The sequence below is a fragment of the Molothrus ater genome, chromosome 20 (assembly GCF_012460135.2).
Source record: "Molothrus ater isolate BHLD 08-10-18 breed brown headed cowbird chromosome 20, BPBGC_Mater_1.1, whole genome shotgun sequence".
Classification (NCBI taxonomy): Eukaryota; Metazoa; Chordata; class Aves; order Passeriformes; family Icteridae; genus Molothrus; species Molothrus ater.
The window spans coordinates 1,894,954-1,910,410 of record NC_050497.2 but is presented as its reverse complement, the minus strand read 5'-3'; the positions used below and the strand labels follow the sequence as shown (position 1 = coordinate 1,910,410).

The following is a 15,457-nucleotide window of genomic DNA, read 5'->3' as shown; positions in this document are numbered from 1 at the left end:
CCGGCCCGAGGAGCTCGGTGCGGCTGGCTACGCGCCGGGCAGGGCAGACGGGGCTCAAGGAGCCTTTGGACAGCGCTGTCAGGCACATGGAATCACAGAATGATGGAATTGTCCGGGTTGGAAGGGACCACAGAGGGTCATCCGGGCCCACCTTCCTTTCCAAGCAGGGCCATCCCAGAGCACAGGGCACAGGATCGTGTCCGGACAGTTCTGGAATATCTCCGGCAAGGGAGACTCCACACCCTGTCTGGGCTGTCTGTTCAGTGCTTGGTCACCCACACAGGAAAGAAATTCTTCCCCGTGTTTGGGTGGAACTCCCTGGGTGTCAGTGCTGCCTCTTGTCCACTGCTGGGCACCAGCAGAGTCTGGTCCATGCTCTGACACTGCCCTTTAGACACTCATACACATCGATGAGCTCCCCTCTGGGCTGTCACTTCTCCAGGCTGAACAGGCCCAGCTCCCTCAGCCTTTCCTCACAAGAGAAATGTTCCAGAGCCTTGACCAACTCAGCAGCTCTCTGCAGGACCTGCTCCAGGAGCTTCCACATGGTGGGACTCATGGGGTGTCCTATGCAGGGCCAGGGGTTGGACTCGATCCTTGTGGGTCACTTCCAGCCTGGGGTTGGACTCGATCCTTGTGGGTCACTTCCAGCCTGAGAGATTCTGTGATTCCATGTTCCTGTGCAGGGCCAGGGGTTGGACTCGGTCCTTGTGGGTCACTTCCAGCCTGAGAGATTCTGTGATTCCATGTTCCTGTTGAGGGCCAGGGGTTGGACTCGATCCTTGTGGGTCACTTCCAGCCTGGGAGATTCTGTGATTCCATGTTCCTATGCAGCAAAATTCCGAGTTCCTGGGGGTGTCTGAGGCTTCCCTCATCATGGGCATACAGCAATGAAAAGAGGAAACATCACCAAAAAGAGAGAAGTGGCCTTTTTCTATTCCTGGTTTGATTTTCAGATCTATGACCAGTCTGTGGACATGAGCAATCAGCCAAATGCCTCAGTGTGAGCAGCCACAGAGTTTTCTTCACAATTTCCATTTGCAGAGATGAGACTTTGTGGCACTGTCAGGAGAAAGCAGGCATGTATTTCATGAAGCCTGAGCCTTGGTTATTTTCCACAGGGAGGCTGTCAGGAAGTGGGGCTCAAGCCCTCAGGAATAAAGTAAATCCAATGACAAGCAGTTTCCCCACTTCTAATGTGGAAGCTCACACTGCCAGACGTGGAATACCAAAGGGATGAGTTTTGGCTGCTTTCTGCTCATTACCCAGCTGAGTTAAGCCCACGTTTGTGTTTACCTCAGCCCCGCTGCCTGGGGCAGTTTCGAGGTTGCAGCGGTGCCGTTGCACAGCTCGCCCTGGGACGGGCACGGAGCCCTCCTGTTCTGTCTGGGCAGCAGGGATGGAAGGGAAAGCAGAGCAGCCTGACACATCACAGCCAGGCCCACGCTCCCTGTGGTCCCTGTGGCTTGGGGCTGGGCTGAACTCAGAGCCTGGCCCCGGCCACGCCTTTCTGCTCTTTTTAAAGGGTGTAGAAGAGCCGGGTTGCTGTGCACTGCTTCCTCTGTGGGGAGAGGAGAGCGCTCTTCATGTCCTGGCGAGAGCTGCTGCCCCCCTGGCTGGTGATCGTGGCGGGGCTGACGGGCATCGTGCTGCTCTGTGTCTCCACCAAAGATGTGCCTGTGGCCCTTCTCAGGACCAAGGTAAGGGCTCTCCAAGGGAGGAGACAGGCAGCTAAGCTGGGCTGATTTGTTGCTTTTGACATTATTTTATTATTGAGCTGCTTACAAACCGAGGAGGGAACTGGGACAAGACTGTCAGGACAGGTTGGCATCTTTTAACATGCTGTAGGTTTTCAAACCAGAAACAAACCCACCACTTTGATTGGTCAGGGAATACAGGCTGGATATGGTCCATGGATCTGTGGAGATGCTCAGGGCAGGCTGAGGGGAGGCAGCCCATGGCAGGAGCTGAGCCAGAGCAACAAAGAACCAGTGGTGTCAGTGCAGGGAAGTGCTAGGTCCCACTCCAAAGTCAGTAGGAATGTGCCCCTGAACTGCTGCTTCTGTCCTAAAAACAAATTGTCTTTCATGCCTTCTTCTCTTTGGTCCTATCTTGATTTCAGTCAAAGAGCCAGTGTGCTCCTCACAGCTGGGTCAGGTCTGAGGGAGTTAATGCCCACCTGCTCTCTCTCTGATGCTCCCGTTGCTGAGGTGAGCTCAGTGGCACACCATGGTGTAACCCAACAGAAGGAGGCTAGCCTGTGTATTTAGAGATAGCAGCCCTCCTCCATGCTCCTCTCAGAAACAAATCTGGATTAAAAACCCCTTAATGCTCCTTGTTCTGTCCTTTCCTGGTGTTGAGCTGGACATAAATGTGGTGATCCCTCCCCTCTCCCTTGCGCTCCCAGCAGCAGCCTCTAATTTTCTGAAGGAGGAAAAAAAAAATCCATATTTCTCCACCAATGCCATTCCTTTCTTCCTCTTCTGCAGCAGCCAACATGTCCCTGCTAGAAACCCGAGCTGTCACTGGTGTGGGAGGGTGCCAGCAGGCTCGGGCAGGGAGCTCCAGTTCCTTCCCTTCCGCATTGCTGCTCCAGCCCAGCCCCAGCCCCTGGCCTGGGTGCCTGGACTGGTGCAACTGGGAGCTCCAGGAGGGCAGCAGGCAGCCAGCCTCACTGAGAGCCTGCAGCCAGCTCAGTCTGGTGCTGAAACCCTTCTGGTGGCATTAACATCAACCTCTCAGGAGGTTTCTCCTCCCACTCAGTCACAGCTCTATTTGTGTGTGAGATCCAGCTTCGACCACACACTGCCATGCAGCTCATGGGTTTCCTTCCTCTCTGGGTAGGAGATATCCCAAACTGGGGTCATGTAATAGGAGCAGAGGAGCCCCAGGCTAGGTCTGGAGCTATTTTGGATGTGGGGACATCCAGAGCCGTGCTGCAGGGTAGTCCAGTGGCCTCCACTTGCTCATCATATACTGAGAGCAGCAAGGCTGGGTCAGCAGCAAACAGACAAACACTGGGGACAAAGAGACAGAGAGCTGCCAGGGGACAAGGGGCTGAGCTGCTCATGTCCACTGCTGCTGCTCTTCCTGCCAAGACATCATCTCTGTCTCTGAGGGCTGCTGTGCTGTACAGTGTCTGTGCTGGTTGCTGCAGCTCCCACAGCTCTGCACACATCAGGGCAAACCTAGCCTGTGTCACACCATCACTGCAGTGGGACATCAAAGAGACACAGGGCTCCTTGGGACAAGTGAGCTGCAGCCCTCCAACCTCTGCACAAAAGCCTGAGCAAACCAATCAGCAGCAGTTTGAGTCCCAGAATCTGTGGAGAACTCGTACAGTGCCATCTCCCACTGCTTTAGGACCTGTTTTTCCTGAGCTCCAGGTGGCTCAGCTCTCAGGAGCAGCCCTCTGCCTGCTTTCAGGAGCAGCTCCAGCACATGCCACTGTAGGGCTGATGTATTTCTGGGCATTTCTCCACTCCTGCTGTTCCTCATATATATTCAGAAATGCAGATGGCTCCCTGCAAATCCTCATCATCTTCTGGCTTTGGCTGCTCTTTGAATGTAACAAGCAAACTCAAACACTGCAGTGCAGGCCCAGGGGTCACCCAGAATACTGTATATGCTGGGTAACCCTACAATATCAATCAGCATGCATTCAGTAGTGGTTTTCAGTAGAATGTTCTGGGGTTTTTCCAGTATGGCATTGTTCTGGATGCTGGCCCATCCCACACCATCCTTTTCATCTACCAGTGGACAACCACCAAGGCAAATGAGACCGGGGTGATCAGAGGATGCAGTTCCTGTCCTGTGCAAGGTAAGGTGCCCATTTCCTGCTCAATGGTCTGTGAGACTGCCATGGGATGGATGGAAAAACAGAGACCTGTGCATGGACCAGTGCCACAAATTCCTTGGCTCCTGCACCACCCAGCTGTGCACAGAAATGGTGAAGCACAAGTTGCTTCTTTTCAGCATGGCTCTTCTCCACTGGGCAGATTTAGCCACACACAGCTGGACATCAGGCACTTGGCAGTAGCAGTGTCAGGATTTTGGGGCTGCTGCAGGCAGGGAAGCATGCAGAGGGGATGTGCTTGTCCTGATGTCCACATGGATCAGTGGTAGGACCAAGGCTGCTGGAGCTTCTCACCCAGGAGAGGCAGTGAACAGCAATGGAGACAAATCTGACTGCAGGATGACTCCTGGTGTCTTCTGCCTCCTCCTGACTGTGCCATGGGCAGTGAGTGGGGTAGCTCCAGGACAACAGAGCTTGAAAATTGAAAAGACTCCAATCCCCTATATGGCATTTGACAGCACAAGCATGAGTTCAGCTTGCCTTTAGGTGTCCAATTTCAGAGAATTTTGGGGTTTTCCTCACAAATTTGAATCAGTTTGGCCCTGCCAATGCCAGCTGAGAGGGTTTCATGCATTAATGCATGGGGTTTTCCTTCCCTATCTCCTAATCTTGCTTTGATGTTGAAGCCTGGTTGTAGTGGGATGCTGGGAAGGACTGAGCCCTCAGCAGCAGTGTGCTGTGGGAGGGCAGCTGCACAGCAAGCAGGGAACAGGGTTTGTGCCCTTGCAGGCTGTAAACAGCACAAATCACACACAGAAGATGCAAGAAGGGCTCCCTGAAACCTTGTTCATGTCCCTCATTCAGTGGCTGGGTTAAGCTCTGTGAGGCAGTTTGCTGCCAGCAGCAGCACAAGAGGCCCAGGCAGGGCTGGAGCCCAGGTGTGAGTGGCCCTGCCTGCATGGCAGCACAGCCACAGAGAGCAAAGCACCTGCTGAGGGAATCAGGAGGGTGGGGAAGGGAGACTCTTCCTGGGTAGTAGTTCAAAACCAACATTTAAGACCCCATGACTTGCTGGAAAAATGAGTCAAGGCTGGCACACAGCTTCCCTCTGCAGAGCACTGGCTTCCTCCAGGGCAGGGGTGTCTTGCTTGCCAGCAGGGGCTCAGTGGCTGGAGGACAGAGGTGACACATCAGCCTCTGTGTCCTTTGCTTATTTCTATAGCAACTAAAGCCACACTTCCTCCTCTGTGGGCTGAGACAGCCTCAGCTGTTGCAGCAGTCATGTGGCTGGTATAGATGTCTCAGCTGCAGAGCTACAGTAGTCTTAGGTAATTTGGGATTTCTATGCACATTTTGGTCCCAGTTCCATATTTTAGCAGGATGGATACCTGGAAGACCTCCTTCATTCCAGCTGTGATAGGTTCTGTCTTAACCATGTCCTAGGATAGCAATTTTTGGGGTAACAGCTCTCACAGTTCTCCCATAACTTCCCTTGAAATTCCATTCTGTTCCATGGTCCTCAGGTCCAGGAGTCTCCAGCTACTCAGATTCTCCTCAGAAAGCTGGGAAGAGCTTGGAGCCATGTTTGAACTGGGCCCAGAACGAGATCCCAGCAGAGCAGCACAGCCAAACCCCCCTGTACCTGGGAGCCACTGCCAGCATGAGGCAGCTGAAGTGAGTGAATGTTGCAAACCCATACCCAGAGACCAGCACACATCACGGGATCATTCTGTAACAGGCAGGGTGAGCCACCCCTAATGTGCTAGCCAGGTAAAGCTTCCCCAGGCCCTGAGGAGAGGAGCATGGCATGGCTGTGTCTCCATGTGCTGCCCCAGGCAGCCATGAAGATGACAGTCCTGCAACTGCTGCCAGGCTGGCAGTGTCTCCTTCACAATTACACTTTCACAATTAGTGCTTGGGAAAACACCCATCAGTGTGGAAGCTCAAGTGGTTTCAGTTTGTGTGACAGCCCAAGGGCTTCTCATCAGAACATTGGAAATGGTGGTGAGAAGGTTCCCCTTATCCCACACACTCTTGTGGACCTCTTGTCAGTCACCACATTACTGGGACCTTTATCTCCTTTTAGACACTGGGGAAAAGTGAGGTCTGGAGGGGAGCAGGCCAGTGGGATAGGGCCAGAGGATTTCCTCAGTGACAGAGAGTACTGAGGTCCTAAATTCTTAAACAGTGGCACAATTGTTCAAACCAGCTCTCTGCTGTTCTTGTCCCCAGTGCCATGTGAGGGGAGAGGGAAGCAGCAGCAGGAGTGGGATTGTCACTGTGTCTCGGGGCTATTCCCAAAGCAGGGAGCACAGCAGAGGCCCTGCAGTGTGCCCCCACTGCAGGCAGCTCCTGGCAAGGTCCTGTAACATCAAATGTGCCTTCTTTTTCTTTTGTGTTTAGCCTCACCCATCCCATCCTCTCTGCCAGTCTCCTTGCAGCTCTGACTGACACCCTGAAGTCATCCCCCTTCAGCTTTCAAGGGGCACAGATCCTGTCCAGCCCAGAGGAAGAAGCATTCAATTGGGTTGCTGTTAACTACGTCCTGGAGAACTTCTTCCAGGTAAAGGATGATTCTCCCTGGGGCACACAGAGCTGGGCTGAGCAGCTCCTGTTAAGAGACAGACACAAGTGGTGGGATGGGTAAACCCCTGTATTTAAAACAATGCTTCAGCACAACTTCCACTGCCTTTCAGAGGAGGCAGCTTAGATCCAGCACCAGCTGGTTGAGGTGAAGAGGTGAGGCTCTGGCACAGGGTGCCCAGAGCAGCTGGGGCTGCCCCTGGATTCCCCCACCCCTGGCAGTGCCCAAAGCCAGGCTGGACAGGGCTTGGAGCAGCCTGGGACAGTGGAAGGTGTCCCTGCCCATGGCAGGGGGTTGGAATGAGGTGAGCTTTAATATTCCTCCAAATCCAAACCATTCTGTGGTTCCATGGTCATTACTAGGCTGAAGAACCAAATCTCTGCTCTGGCCTTCCATGAACTATCCATGCATAGGACACATCCTTCCATGACCTATCCATGCATCCTTCCATGAACTATCCATGCATAGGACACATCCTTCCATGACCTATCCATGCATCCTCCCATGAACTATCCATGATAGTTCCCTATCAGACATGGGGCTCCCTGGCCAGCACATCCAGGATGCTCATGTGGGTGACCTTACACAGCCTGGCCATGGGGCATCCCCAAGAGCTCCAGTGCAGCTGTAGCTCAGTGCCTCTGTCAAACAGGAGTTGCTGGTGTTTGAGGAGTGCTGTGGGATTCCCACTGGAGTCCAGCTGGCCCATGGGGAGTCTTGTGGATGGCAGAGAAGCAGATTCTGTTGCTCTCTCAGTGAGACACCAGGGAGGCCTGCTCTGTATTTAGAAAGCACTTGCTAAACAAAAAGAAAATAATTTCAGTTTCCTTGTTTCACCCATCACTTCTCAAGCCAAAGGGTCTCAAAAAGAACTCAGAGGGCAAGAGAAAGTGGGTTAGACTGAGTTATTCCTCATCAGGGATGTGAAAAGTAATTCTGATAACCAGCAGCAAGCACTCACCGGTTAGGGGATTGTCAGACCTGTTGGCAGCCTCCTCCAGCCAGGCACAGAGTGTTTGCCCCATGTAAACTCTCCTGCCTGCGCTGCAAACGTCAGCATTGCCAAAGTCAGTTCTGCAGGACTCCAGAGATGATGCCACAGGGTTCCTCTGACAGAAGGATCACTTTAGTATCAAGGCAGCACTTGAAACCCATATCTGCCCTCTTGGAAACGTCCCTGCCACTCCCCAGCACCCTCTCACTGTCCCCTTCTCCTGCCTGCTGGGACCACTGCCAGTGCAGCCATCCAGCCTGGGCAGCCCTGTTTGCCCCCACAGGCTGGGGGAAGGCTCTGTGCAGGTGGCAGTGCCTGTACACTGGCTCTTCTGTTCCCTCCAAAGCCACTGCTTCAGCATCCTTATGTCCTGTGGGCAAAAAAGAGTTGGGCTGTGGGCACCATGGAGCTGCTTTCCCTCCCTGTGCACTAATGGTGCCACTTGGCTGTGACCGAGATGCAGAAGTCTCAAGGATTGACCTCTCTTGTTCTTTTTGGGTCAGTACGACTGGCAAGGGCAGTTGGTGCCCTCCAGGAAGGGCATGGCAGCAGTCCTGGCCGTGGGAAGAACCTCAGCACTGCTCACTTCTGAGCTGGAAGAGGAGCAGCAGGCGCCAGAGGAGGGAGCGAGGCTGCAGCTCTACGGGCAGACACGCAGGGTGCACACCCGGCACTGCCCCTGCCACGGCACGGAGCAGCTCCGCAGCAGGCTGGTGTCTGTGCTCCTGCAGGTGAGGGTGAGGGTGAGGGTGAGGGTGAGGGTGAGGGTGAGGGTGAGGGTGAGGGGGAGTGTCTGCTCTCTGTGCTCCTGCAGGTGAGGGTGAGGGTGAGTGTGAGTGTCTGCTCTCTGTGCTCCTGCAGGTGAGGGGGAGTGGGAGTGTGAGTGTCTGCTCTCTGTGCTCCTGCAGGTGAGGGTGAGGGTGAGTGTGAGTGTCTGCTCTCTGTGCTCCTGCAGGTGAGTGTGAGGGTGAGTGTGAGTGTCTGCTCTCTGTGCTCCTGCAGGTGAGGGTGAGGGTGAGGGTGAGTGTCTGCTCTCTGTGCTCCTGCAGGTGAGGGGGAGTGGGAGTGTCTGCTCTCTGTGCTCCTGCAGGTGAGTGTGAGTGTGAGGGTGAGTGTGAGTGTCGGCTCTCTGTGCTCCTGCAGGTGAGTGTGAGTGTGAGGGTGAGTGTCTGCTCTCTGTGCTCCTGCAGGTGAGGGTGAGGGTGAGTGTCTGCTCTCTGTGCTCCTGCAGGTGAGTGTGAGTGTGAGGGTGAGTGTCTGCTCTCTGTGCTCCTGCAGGTGAGTGTGAGTGTGAGGGTGAGTGTCTGCTCTCTGTGCTCCTGCAGGTGAGGGTGAGGGGGAGGGTGAGGGGGAGTGTGAGTGTCTGCTCTCTGTGCTCCTGCGGGTGAGGGTGAGGGTGAGTGTGAGTGTCTGCTCTCTGTGCTCCTGCAGGTGAGGGTGAGGGTGAGTGTGAGTGTCTGCTCTCTGTGCTCCTGCAGGTGAGGGTGAGGGTGAGTGTGAGTGTCTGCTCTCTGTGCTCCTGCAGGTGAGGGTGAGGGTGAGGGTGAGTGTGAGTGTCTGCTCTCTGTGCTCCTGCGGGTGAGGGTGAGGGTGAGTGTGAGTGTCTGCTCTCTGTGCTCCTGCAGGTGAGGGTGAGGGTGAGTGTGAGTGTCTGCTCTCTGTGCTCCTGCAGGTGAGGGTGAGGGGGAGTGTGAGTGTCTGCTCTCTGTGTTCATCCAGGTGAGTGTGAGTGTGAGTGTCTGCTCTCTGTGCTCATCCAGGTGAGTGTGAGTGTGAGTGTCTGCTCTGTGCTCATCCAGGTGAGTGTGAGTGTGAGTGTCTGCTCATCCAGGTGAGTGTGAGTGTGAGTGTCTGCTCTCTGTGCTCATCCAGCTGAGTGTGAGTGTGAGTGTCTGCTCTCTCTGCTCATCCAGGTGAGTGTGAGTGTGAGTGTCTGCTCTCTCTGCTCATCCAGTGCCTGCTCAGGGCCACAACGCCACCAAATGGCAGCTGCACGAGGTGTGGAATTGAGCCCAGTGTCGATCACTGGAAAGTCAATCCCTCTTTAGTAGAGGCTGTTTCCATACATTAGAAAAACCCAGTGCATTTGTAAAGCAGACACACAGGCACCAATTCAAGGGTTTCCTACTTACAGGCTCTGTTTGGCTCCTACTTAACACACACAAGCAAAAATTGCTCTTCAGAGGTGCCAACATCACCTTCAGGGTGAGGAGAGGCAAGGCTTGCCTTGGCTCCCAGGAACTGCTCCTCCATCCTAGAATGGGAGCACCCAGGAACCAACTGGGACCTTCCATTTGGGATAGTTCCTTTGCTGACTTTAACCCTGAAGCATCTTTAAAAGAGCAATATTTCATTTTGAAAACATGCCAGTGTTTTGGTGCTTCCAAACTTTATTTCACTTGGGGAAAGGGGGGGAGGAAAAGAGTAGTATAGGATGGTACAAACTCAAGAATCACTGTAGTCCTCATCAAAATTATTTTTTTCAGGAAATAACTGCTCCCTGCCCCTTCACTTTCTTCCCTATAAACCCCACTTGCCCTTATTTATCCATCACACATTGGACACCAATTTCACCACAGTTATAGTGCTAAATTGCTAGAGATAAGAACCACTGATTCTTGCAGGGTTGAACCATGCTAGAGATAAGAACCACTGATTCTTGTGGGGCTGAACCATGTGGAAGGCAGATCAGAACAGCCTTCCTCTTGCAACTAGAAAGAGCACAGGATGCATGAGATTGTATTTGTGCTCTAAGGGAGGGTGGTAGGGCTGGGACTCGTCACCTCTCAGCAGGTCCGGTCACTGCACTGACCCTGAGCTCAGCTGGGACCTGGCTGGGCTTCGTGGTTGACTCAAGATTTGCCATAAAATTTGGCAAAGCTTTCACAGCCTCCCTGCTCAATCTCAGCACTGGGTGTTTGGGGAAAGCTGTTCCTAACCTTGTTACATTTTGTCTTCCTGTGTGAAGCCCTGGGATGCCAATGTCCTCTCTTGCTCCTTGTTTTACTCTGCCTCCAGGATCAGAGAAGTGCTAAAACCGTGTCCAATCCCTGCTGGCCCCTCAGCTACTCCCAGGAGGTGCAGTGGCAGTCAGTGCATGCTGGGCCTTGTGCTGCCAGTGATGACACCTGGGACATCCCTGGCCCCAAGGAGGTCTTCAACATCACAGGCTCCAGCAACCCTACAGCCTGCATGAACCTCGTGCAAAACCTGCTCAACTCTTCCTCCTCCTGCAGCTTCTTCAGCAGTGGTCTCAAGCCCCTTCAGACCAGGCTTCTGGTGAGTTCTCATTTACACTGGGATAAGCAACTGGCATGAGGAACCCATGAAATGGGACCAGTTTGGCCATTAATCAATACAGTGGGAATAGATCCAGACCATGACACTCCTCCCTCTCCCCCTCTTTGCCACACAGCTGTTCAAACATGGACCACTGGCTTCCCACAGGGACTGTGGGGGAGCTTTTTTCATCTACGTCTCCTCAATGTTGCTGCTGAGACCAACTCTAGGGCTCCATGGAGCCAGCAGGGATGGGACAGTCAGGAGCTGTGTGCTGAGCAGGAGCCAGCAGGGATGGGACAGTCAGGAGCTGTGTGCTGAGCAGGATCCAGCAGGGATGGGACAGTCAAGAGCTGTGTGCTGAGCAGGAGCCAGCAGGGATGGGACAGTCAGGAGCTGTGTGCTGAGCAGGAGCCAGCAGGGATGGGACAGTCAGGAGCTGTGTGCTGAGCAGCTCTTCCCACACCAGGCCTGTGGTAAAGCTGGAGATCCTCTGCCCCTCTCTTACAAACTTCTGGTCATGCTGCCCCACAAGCACCTTTCTGCCTGAGAACCTGGGCTTAGTGGCCAAAGTCATTGGATTGTTAAGCCAGGAGTAGCTCAAGATCCTAGGACAAGCTGAGGGCATTTCCAGGGAGGGTAACTATGGAAATTTCCCCAGCTCCCTGCTCCTGAGTCTCCCATGGACATGGTGCTGAGGAGCATTGGGATCATCTCCTAGTCCTCAGCACTGGTGAGGTTACACCATGAATATTGTGCTCAGTTTTGGGCAAGAAGGACACTGAGGGGCTGGAGCATGTCCAGGGAAGGGAACAGAGCTGGGAAGGGTCTGGAGCCCCAGGAGAGGCTGAGGGAGCTGGGAAGGGGCTCAGCCTGGAGCAAAGGAGGCTCAGGGGGCCCTTGTGGCTCTGCACAGCTCCTGACAGGAGGGCACAGCCAGGGGGGTCGGGCTGTGCTCCAGGGAACAGGGACAGGAGCAGAGGGAACGGCCTCAGGCTGTGCTAGAGAGGTTTAGACTGGATATTAGGGAAAATTTCTTCACCAAAGGGTTGTCAGCCCTAGCATGGGCTGCCCAGGACAGTGGTGGAATCACCATCCCTGGAGGGATTTAAAAGCTGTGTAGGATGTGGCACTTGGGGACATTGTTTAGTGGTGGGCTTGGCAGTTCTGGGTTAATGGCTGAACTTGATTTTAGACATCTTCTGCAACCAATATGAGTTTTTGATTCTACGACCAGTCTACTTATCCAGGCAGGGCCAGGAAGGCTGCAGGATGCATGCTGGGAACAGATCTGTTTCCATCTCCACACAGCAACAGCTCTGTTCATGTCCCTTGAGCCCTTCCAGGGCACTGGAACCAACCCTGCACACCAAGGGCACCCTGGCAATGCTCAGCCACTGCCCCTCACTTGCCTAGGGGCAATTTCTGGTGTGCAGGGCAAGGACACAGGGCACAGTCCCACCTGATTGATTATTTCTGCTGTTGTAGGTGGTTTCTGAGGCCATGGACTTCATGAGAGGAACTGCACCTTCTCCTGACTTGGGCCAGGCTGTCCAGAGGCTGTGTGGGATGTCTGTCAAAGAGGTAACTGTGGAGTAACTCTGTGTGCAGGGAGGGAGGGAAGCAAGGAACAGTTTGCTGCAAAAGCCCTCAGGGCTCAGACTGAGAGCTGTAACTAACCAGCTCCCTCAGGGAAAAATTTGGATTTGTCTGGATTATGTGGATTTTGGTTTTTTGTGGGGCTTTTCTTTGGGTTTGGTTTTTTTTTGTTTGTTTGGTTTGGTTGGTTGGTTTGGTTTTTTTTTTACTTTGAAGAAACAAGCTCCACTTATTTTCCTTCCTCTCAAATCCCAGCTGCTGCTGGTAACACCTAGACCTAATTCAATGAAAAGTCCACAAATACCTTTTACAGTATTTTAAGGAGTAAACAGAAAGGTTGTCTACTCACTCCTGCACATCACCTTGGTCTTTCTGTTATCCTTCTGTCCTTAAGTGCAAGGGACACGTCCACTCAGACTCCAGGTTGCTCCCATTTCACCTGGGCTCGTGGAGCCCAAGCCAGAGGGAGTTTGTCACTTCTTTCCCTGAGTTGGTGGTTATGAGGTCACCCTCATTTGCATTTCCACTAATGGAGCATCCACAGTAACATTCAAATGGGGCAATTTCTCCAGCGTTTGTTAATGAGCCATAAGCAATCCCCTAAAGCATTTTCTTCTGGAAGGAGGAGAAAGATCCCAATGTTCCAGTTGGGAGAAAGGCTGCAGCATCAGCTCAACCTAATTAGAGAGCAGGGAATCAATCCTACCAAGCAAGTCACCAGCAAGGCAACCTGGCTGTCAGTCCTGCTGCTCTTGGATCTGCCTTAGTCAGATGGCAACACAGTAACAGATGACATGGATTTCTACCCACAGCCCAGGGAGTGCAGGAAACGTGGCTTCAGTCTGCACAGGACACAAACCCCTCCTCCAGTCCCACAGCCAGTTTCACAATAGGAAAGGAGAGGCTCTAGCAGGCCTGAAATTCAGCTCTTATTTACTTCTCTTCTTTTTCTCCCCCATCTTCTTTTTTTTTTGTTCTGGAAATGGCACCAGCTGGTTAGGGAGTCCCAAGCAAGCCTGGATACACTTGTTGATTACTGCACTGTGTCTGCCTTCATCTTCCATCTCAGTACAAGAGGATACACACTTGACTTTGACCAGCCTGCTTGGACTGCATTCCAGAAGGTCAGTCCCTACAGCACAGTGCTCCCAGTGACCAGGAGGCTGCTCCCAGCACAGCCAGCCTGCTCCCACACGGACAGGCCCTAACCAGCTGGGCTTCTCCAGCAGGACACTTTTGTAAAATGGATTCACAGCTGTGAAAAACAAGAAAACCAGTGTCAAAGAGCCAGGGATTAGACTTGTCCTCTCTGAAAAACACATGGGTTAAGAAAAAAAATTCAAAAATCTTCTGTGGATCAGCACTATCTTTAGAAATCTGTGTTGACAGGGAAGGAAGTACAGCTTGACCTCCACTTAATGCTAAGGACAAGCTGCTGGTAACATTTCCTGAGCCAAAAGGTGCTTCCCTACCTTTCTGCAACCATCTTCATACTCATGAGGGTTGATAAATACCTTATCATCATAGAATCCTAGACTGCTTTTGGATTGGAAGGAAACTTAAAGCTCCTCTCATTCCACCTCTGCCATGGGCAGGGACACCTTCCACTATCTCCAATCCCCATCCAACCTGGCCTTGGACACTTCCAGAGATCCAGGGGCAGCCACAGCTTCTCTGGGCACTCATCACCCTCCCAGAGAAGAATTTCTTCCTAATATCTAATAATCTAACCTAATCTGTAATAAGACCTGAAATTGCCCCAGGATCTGGAGGCCCTAAGGACAGGGGAATTAGATTCAGGTCATCCCCTTCACAAAAGAAAAGAAAGCCTGTTCCTAGACCTCTTCACAACTGACAATCACAGCCATGGTCCCACTGAGCAGGGCCAAGTAGTGACCATCAGAAAAGGCAAGGTAATGAGGTAGGTCCAGGATCCCCAGGGAGCCCAGCCTGGAAAGACAGAGACAAGCAACCTAAACCATAGGTCTGAGGTTCAACCAGGGCCAGAGAGACAACCATCCACAATGCAGATTTGAGATCCACTAGAACAACCCATCAGTAAGCAGAGAACAGCCCTCCCTGCAGCAGAGCTCAGGAGAGAGGGGGCTGCCCAGGCCAGAGCTGACATGGAGTGCCCATGCCCACGGGCAGAGGTGTGGGTGGAAGTACCATTAAGGCCTGTTGGTGTTCTCAGGGCACTCAGAGTGGGAGAGCTCCTCTCTGCAAGCCAAATCCTTGCCTCAATCTCAGATAATACATCCAAAGCCTTGGGCCCATGCACACAACCACAGCTGGGGTCCAGGCCATGCTCCTTCTCTTCTGACCTCTCCTTTTTATTTCAATAGATGGGTGACAGATCATCTGGCTGGACTCTTGGCTACCTGCTGAGTCTGACCAGCAGCATCCCCCAGGACAGCCCAAGCTCCCTCAAGGGCATCGAGCCGGGGGTCTGGTCCTTGCTCCTGATCCTCTTCGTGGTGCTGCTCGTGGGCTCCTTCCTGCGCATCTCGTACCAAGTGATGGCCAAGGAGAGCAGCCCCAGCCACAGGAACAGCAGCGTTTTCGACGACTGATGGTTCTCTGTGACTCAGGACTTGGCAGAGCACAGTTAACAGGGTCCAGACAGAATCACACTGGAGGATGTAAGTGAGTTTCCTGCAGGGCTCCCAGCAACTTGCTGGTACTTGCACTGCTGTACTTTGAGACAATGGAGCCTGCTCCACAGGAAGTCTGTGATTCCTGGTGGATGGCAAGCTACTCATTCTCCAAACAAGAACAGCCTGCATGGCTCTTCCTTGGGCTACAGCTGGGATTACTCATGTCAGACATGAAATGATGCCTCTGAGCAGGCAGGCCCTGAGCTGTTGTGAAGCTAATACTGTATAATCCTGTCAAATCAGAAGAGGTGGTGTCTGAAAAATGTGCTCTGTCCTCTTCTGTTGCCTCTCAAGAGATGATACCTGCAGTATTGCCATTAGTGAAGACTGGAGGGGCATTAAAACAGAGTCAGAATATAAGAGCCAACTGCTTCCCTGTTCTAGGGAAATGCAGGTATGTTATGTCTGATCTGTCTGTGCTTCCATGTCAGTGATGGTGGCCACATGGCCCTTCCAATGAACACTCCTCGCTGACCAGGAATCCTTCAAAACCAATCCTTCTTAGTCTTGGCCTCTACAAAATGTGCAGAGGATCAAAGGAGAAACAC

The 15,457-nt window shown here is 52.9% G+C and overlaps 1 protein-coding gene across 1 annotated transcript; it reads left to right on the top strand.

Moving 5' to 3' along the window:
- The first annotated feature begins 1,586 nt into the window (after window positions 1-1,586).
- Window positions 1,587-14,885, top strand: LOC118693483 (ectonucleoside triphosphate diphosphohydrolase 2-like). Its single transcript, XM_036394124.1, has 9 exons — window positions 1,587-1,700; window positions 3,703-3,820; window positions 5,320-5,470; window positions 6,200-6,359; window positions 7,878-8,105; window positions 10,393-10,653; window positions 12,142-12,237; window positions 13,245-13,376; window positions 14,598-14,885. The coding sequence occupies exons 1-9, from the start codon at window positions 1,587-1,589 to the stop codon at window positions 14,823-14,825; spliced, it is 1,488 nt and encodes a 495-aa protein (XP_036250017.1). The 3' UTR covers window positions 14,826-14,885.
- The last annotated feature ends 572 nt before the right edge of the window (window positions 14,886-15,457 follow it).

Excerpts from the sequence above, each read along its gene's own strand:
- LOC118693483 (XM_036394124.1), top strand. The coding sequence starts at position 1,587 with ATGTCCTGGCGAGAGCTGCTGCCCCCCTGGCTGGTGATCGTGGCGGGG. Across the intron at positions 8,106-10,392 it reads TGGTGTCTGTGCTCCTGCAG|GATCAGAGAAGTGCTAAAAC; the intron begins GTGAGGGTGAGG and ends CTCTGCCTCCAG. Across the intron at positions 10,654-12,141 it reads CCCTTCAGACCAGGCTTCTG|GTGGTTTCTGAGGCCATGGA; the intron begins GTGAGTTCTCAT and ends CTGCTGTTGTAG.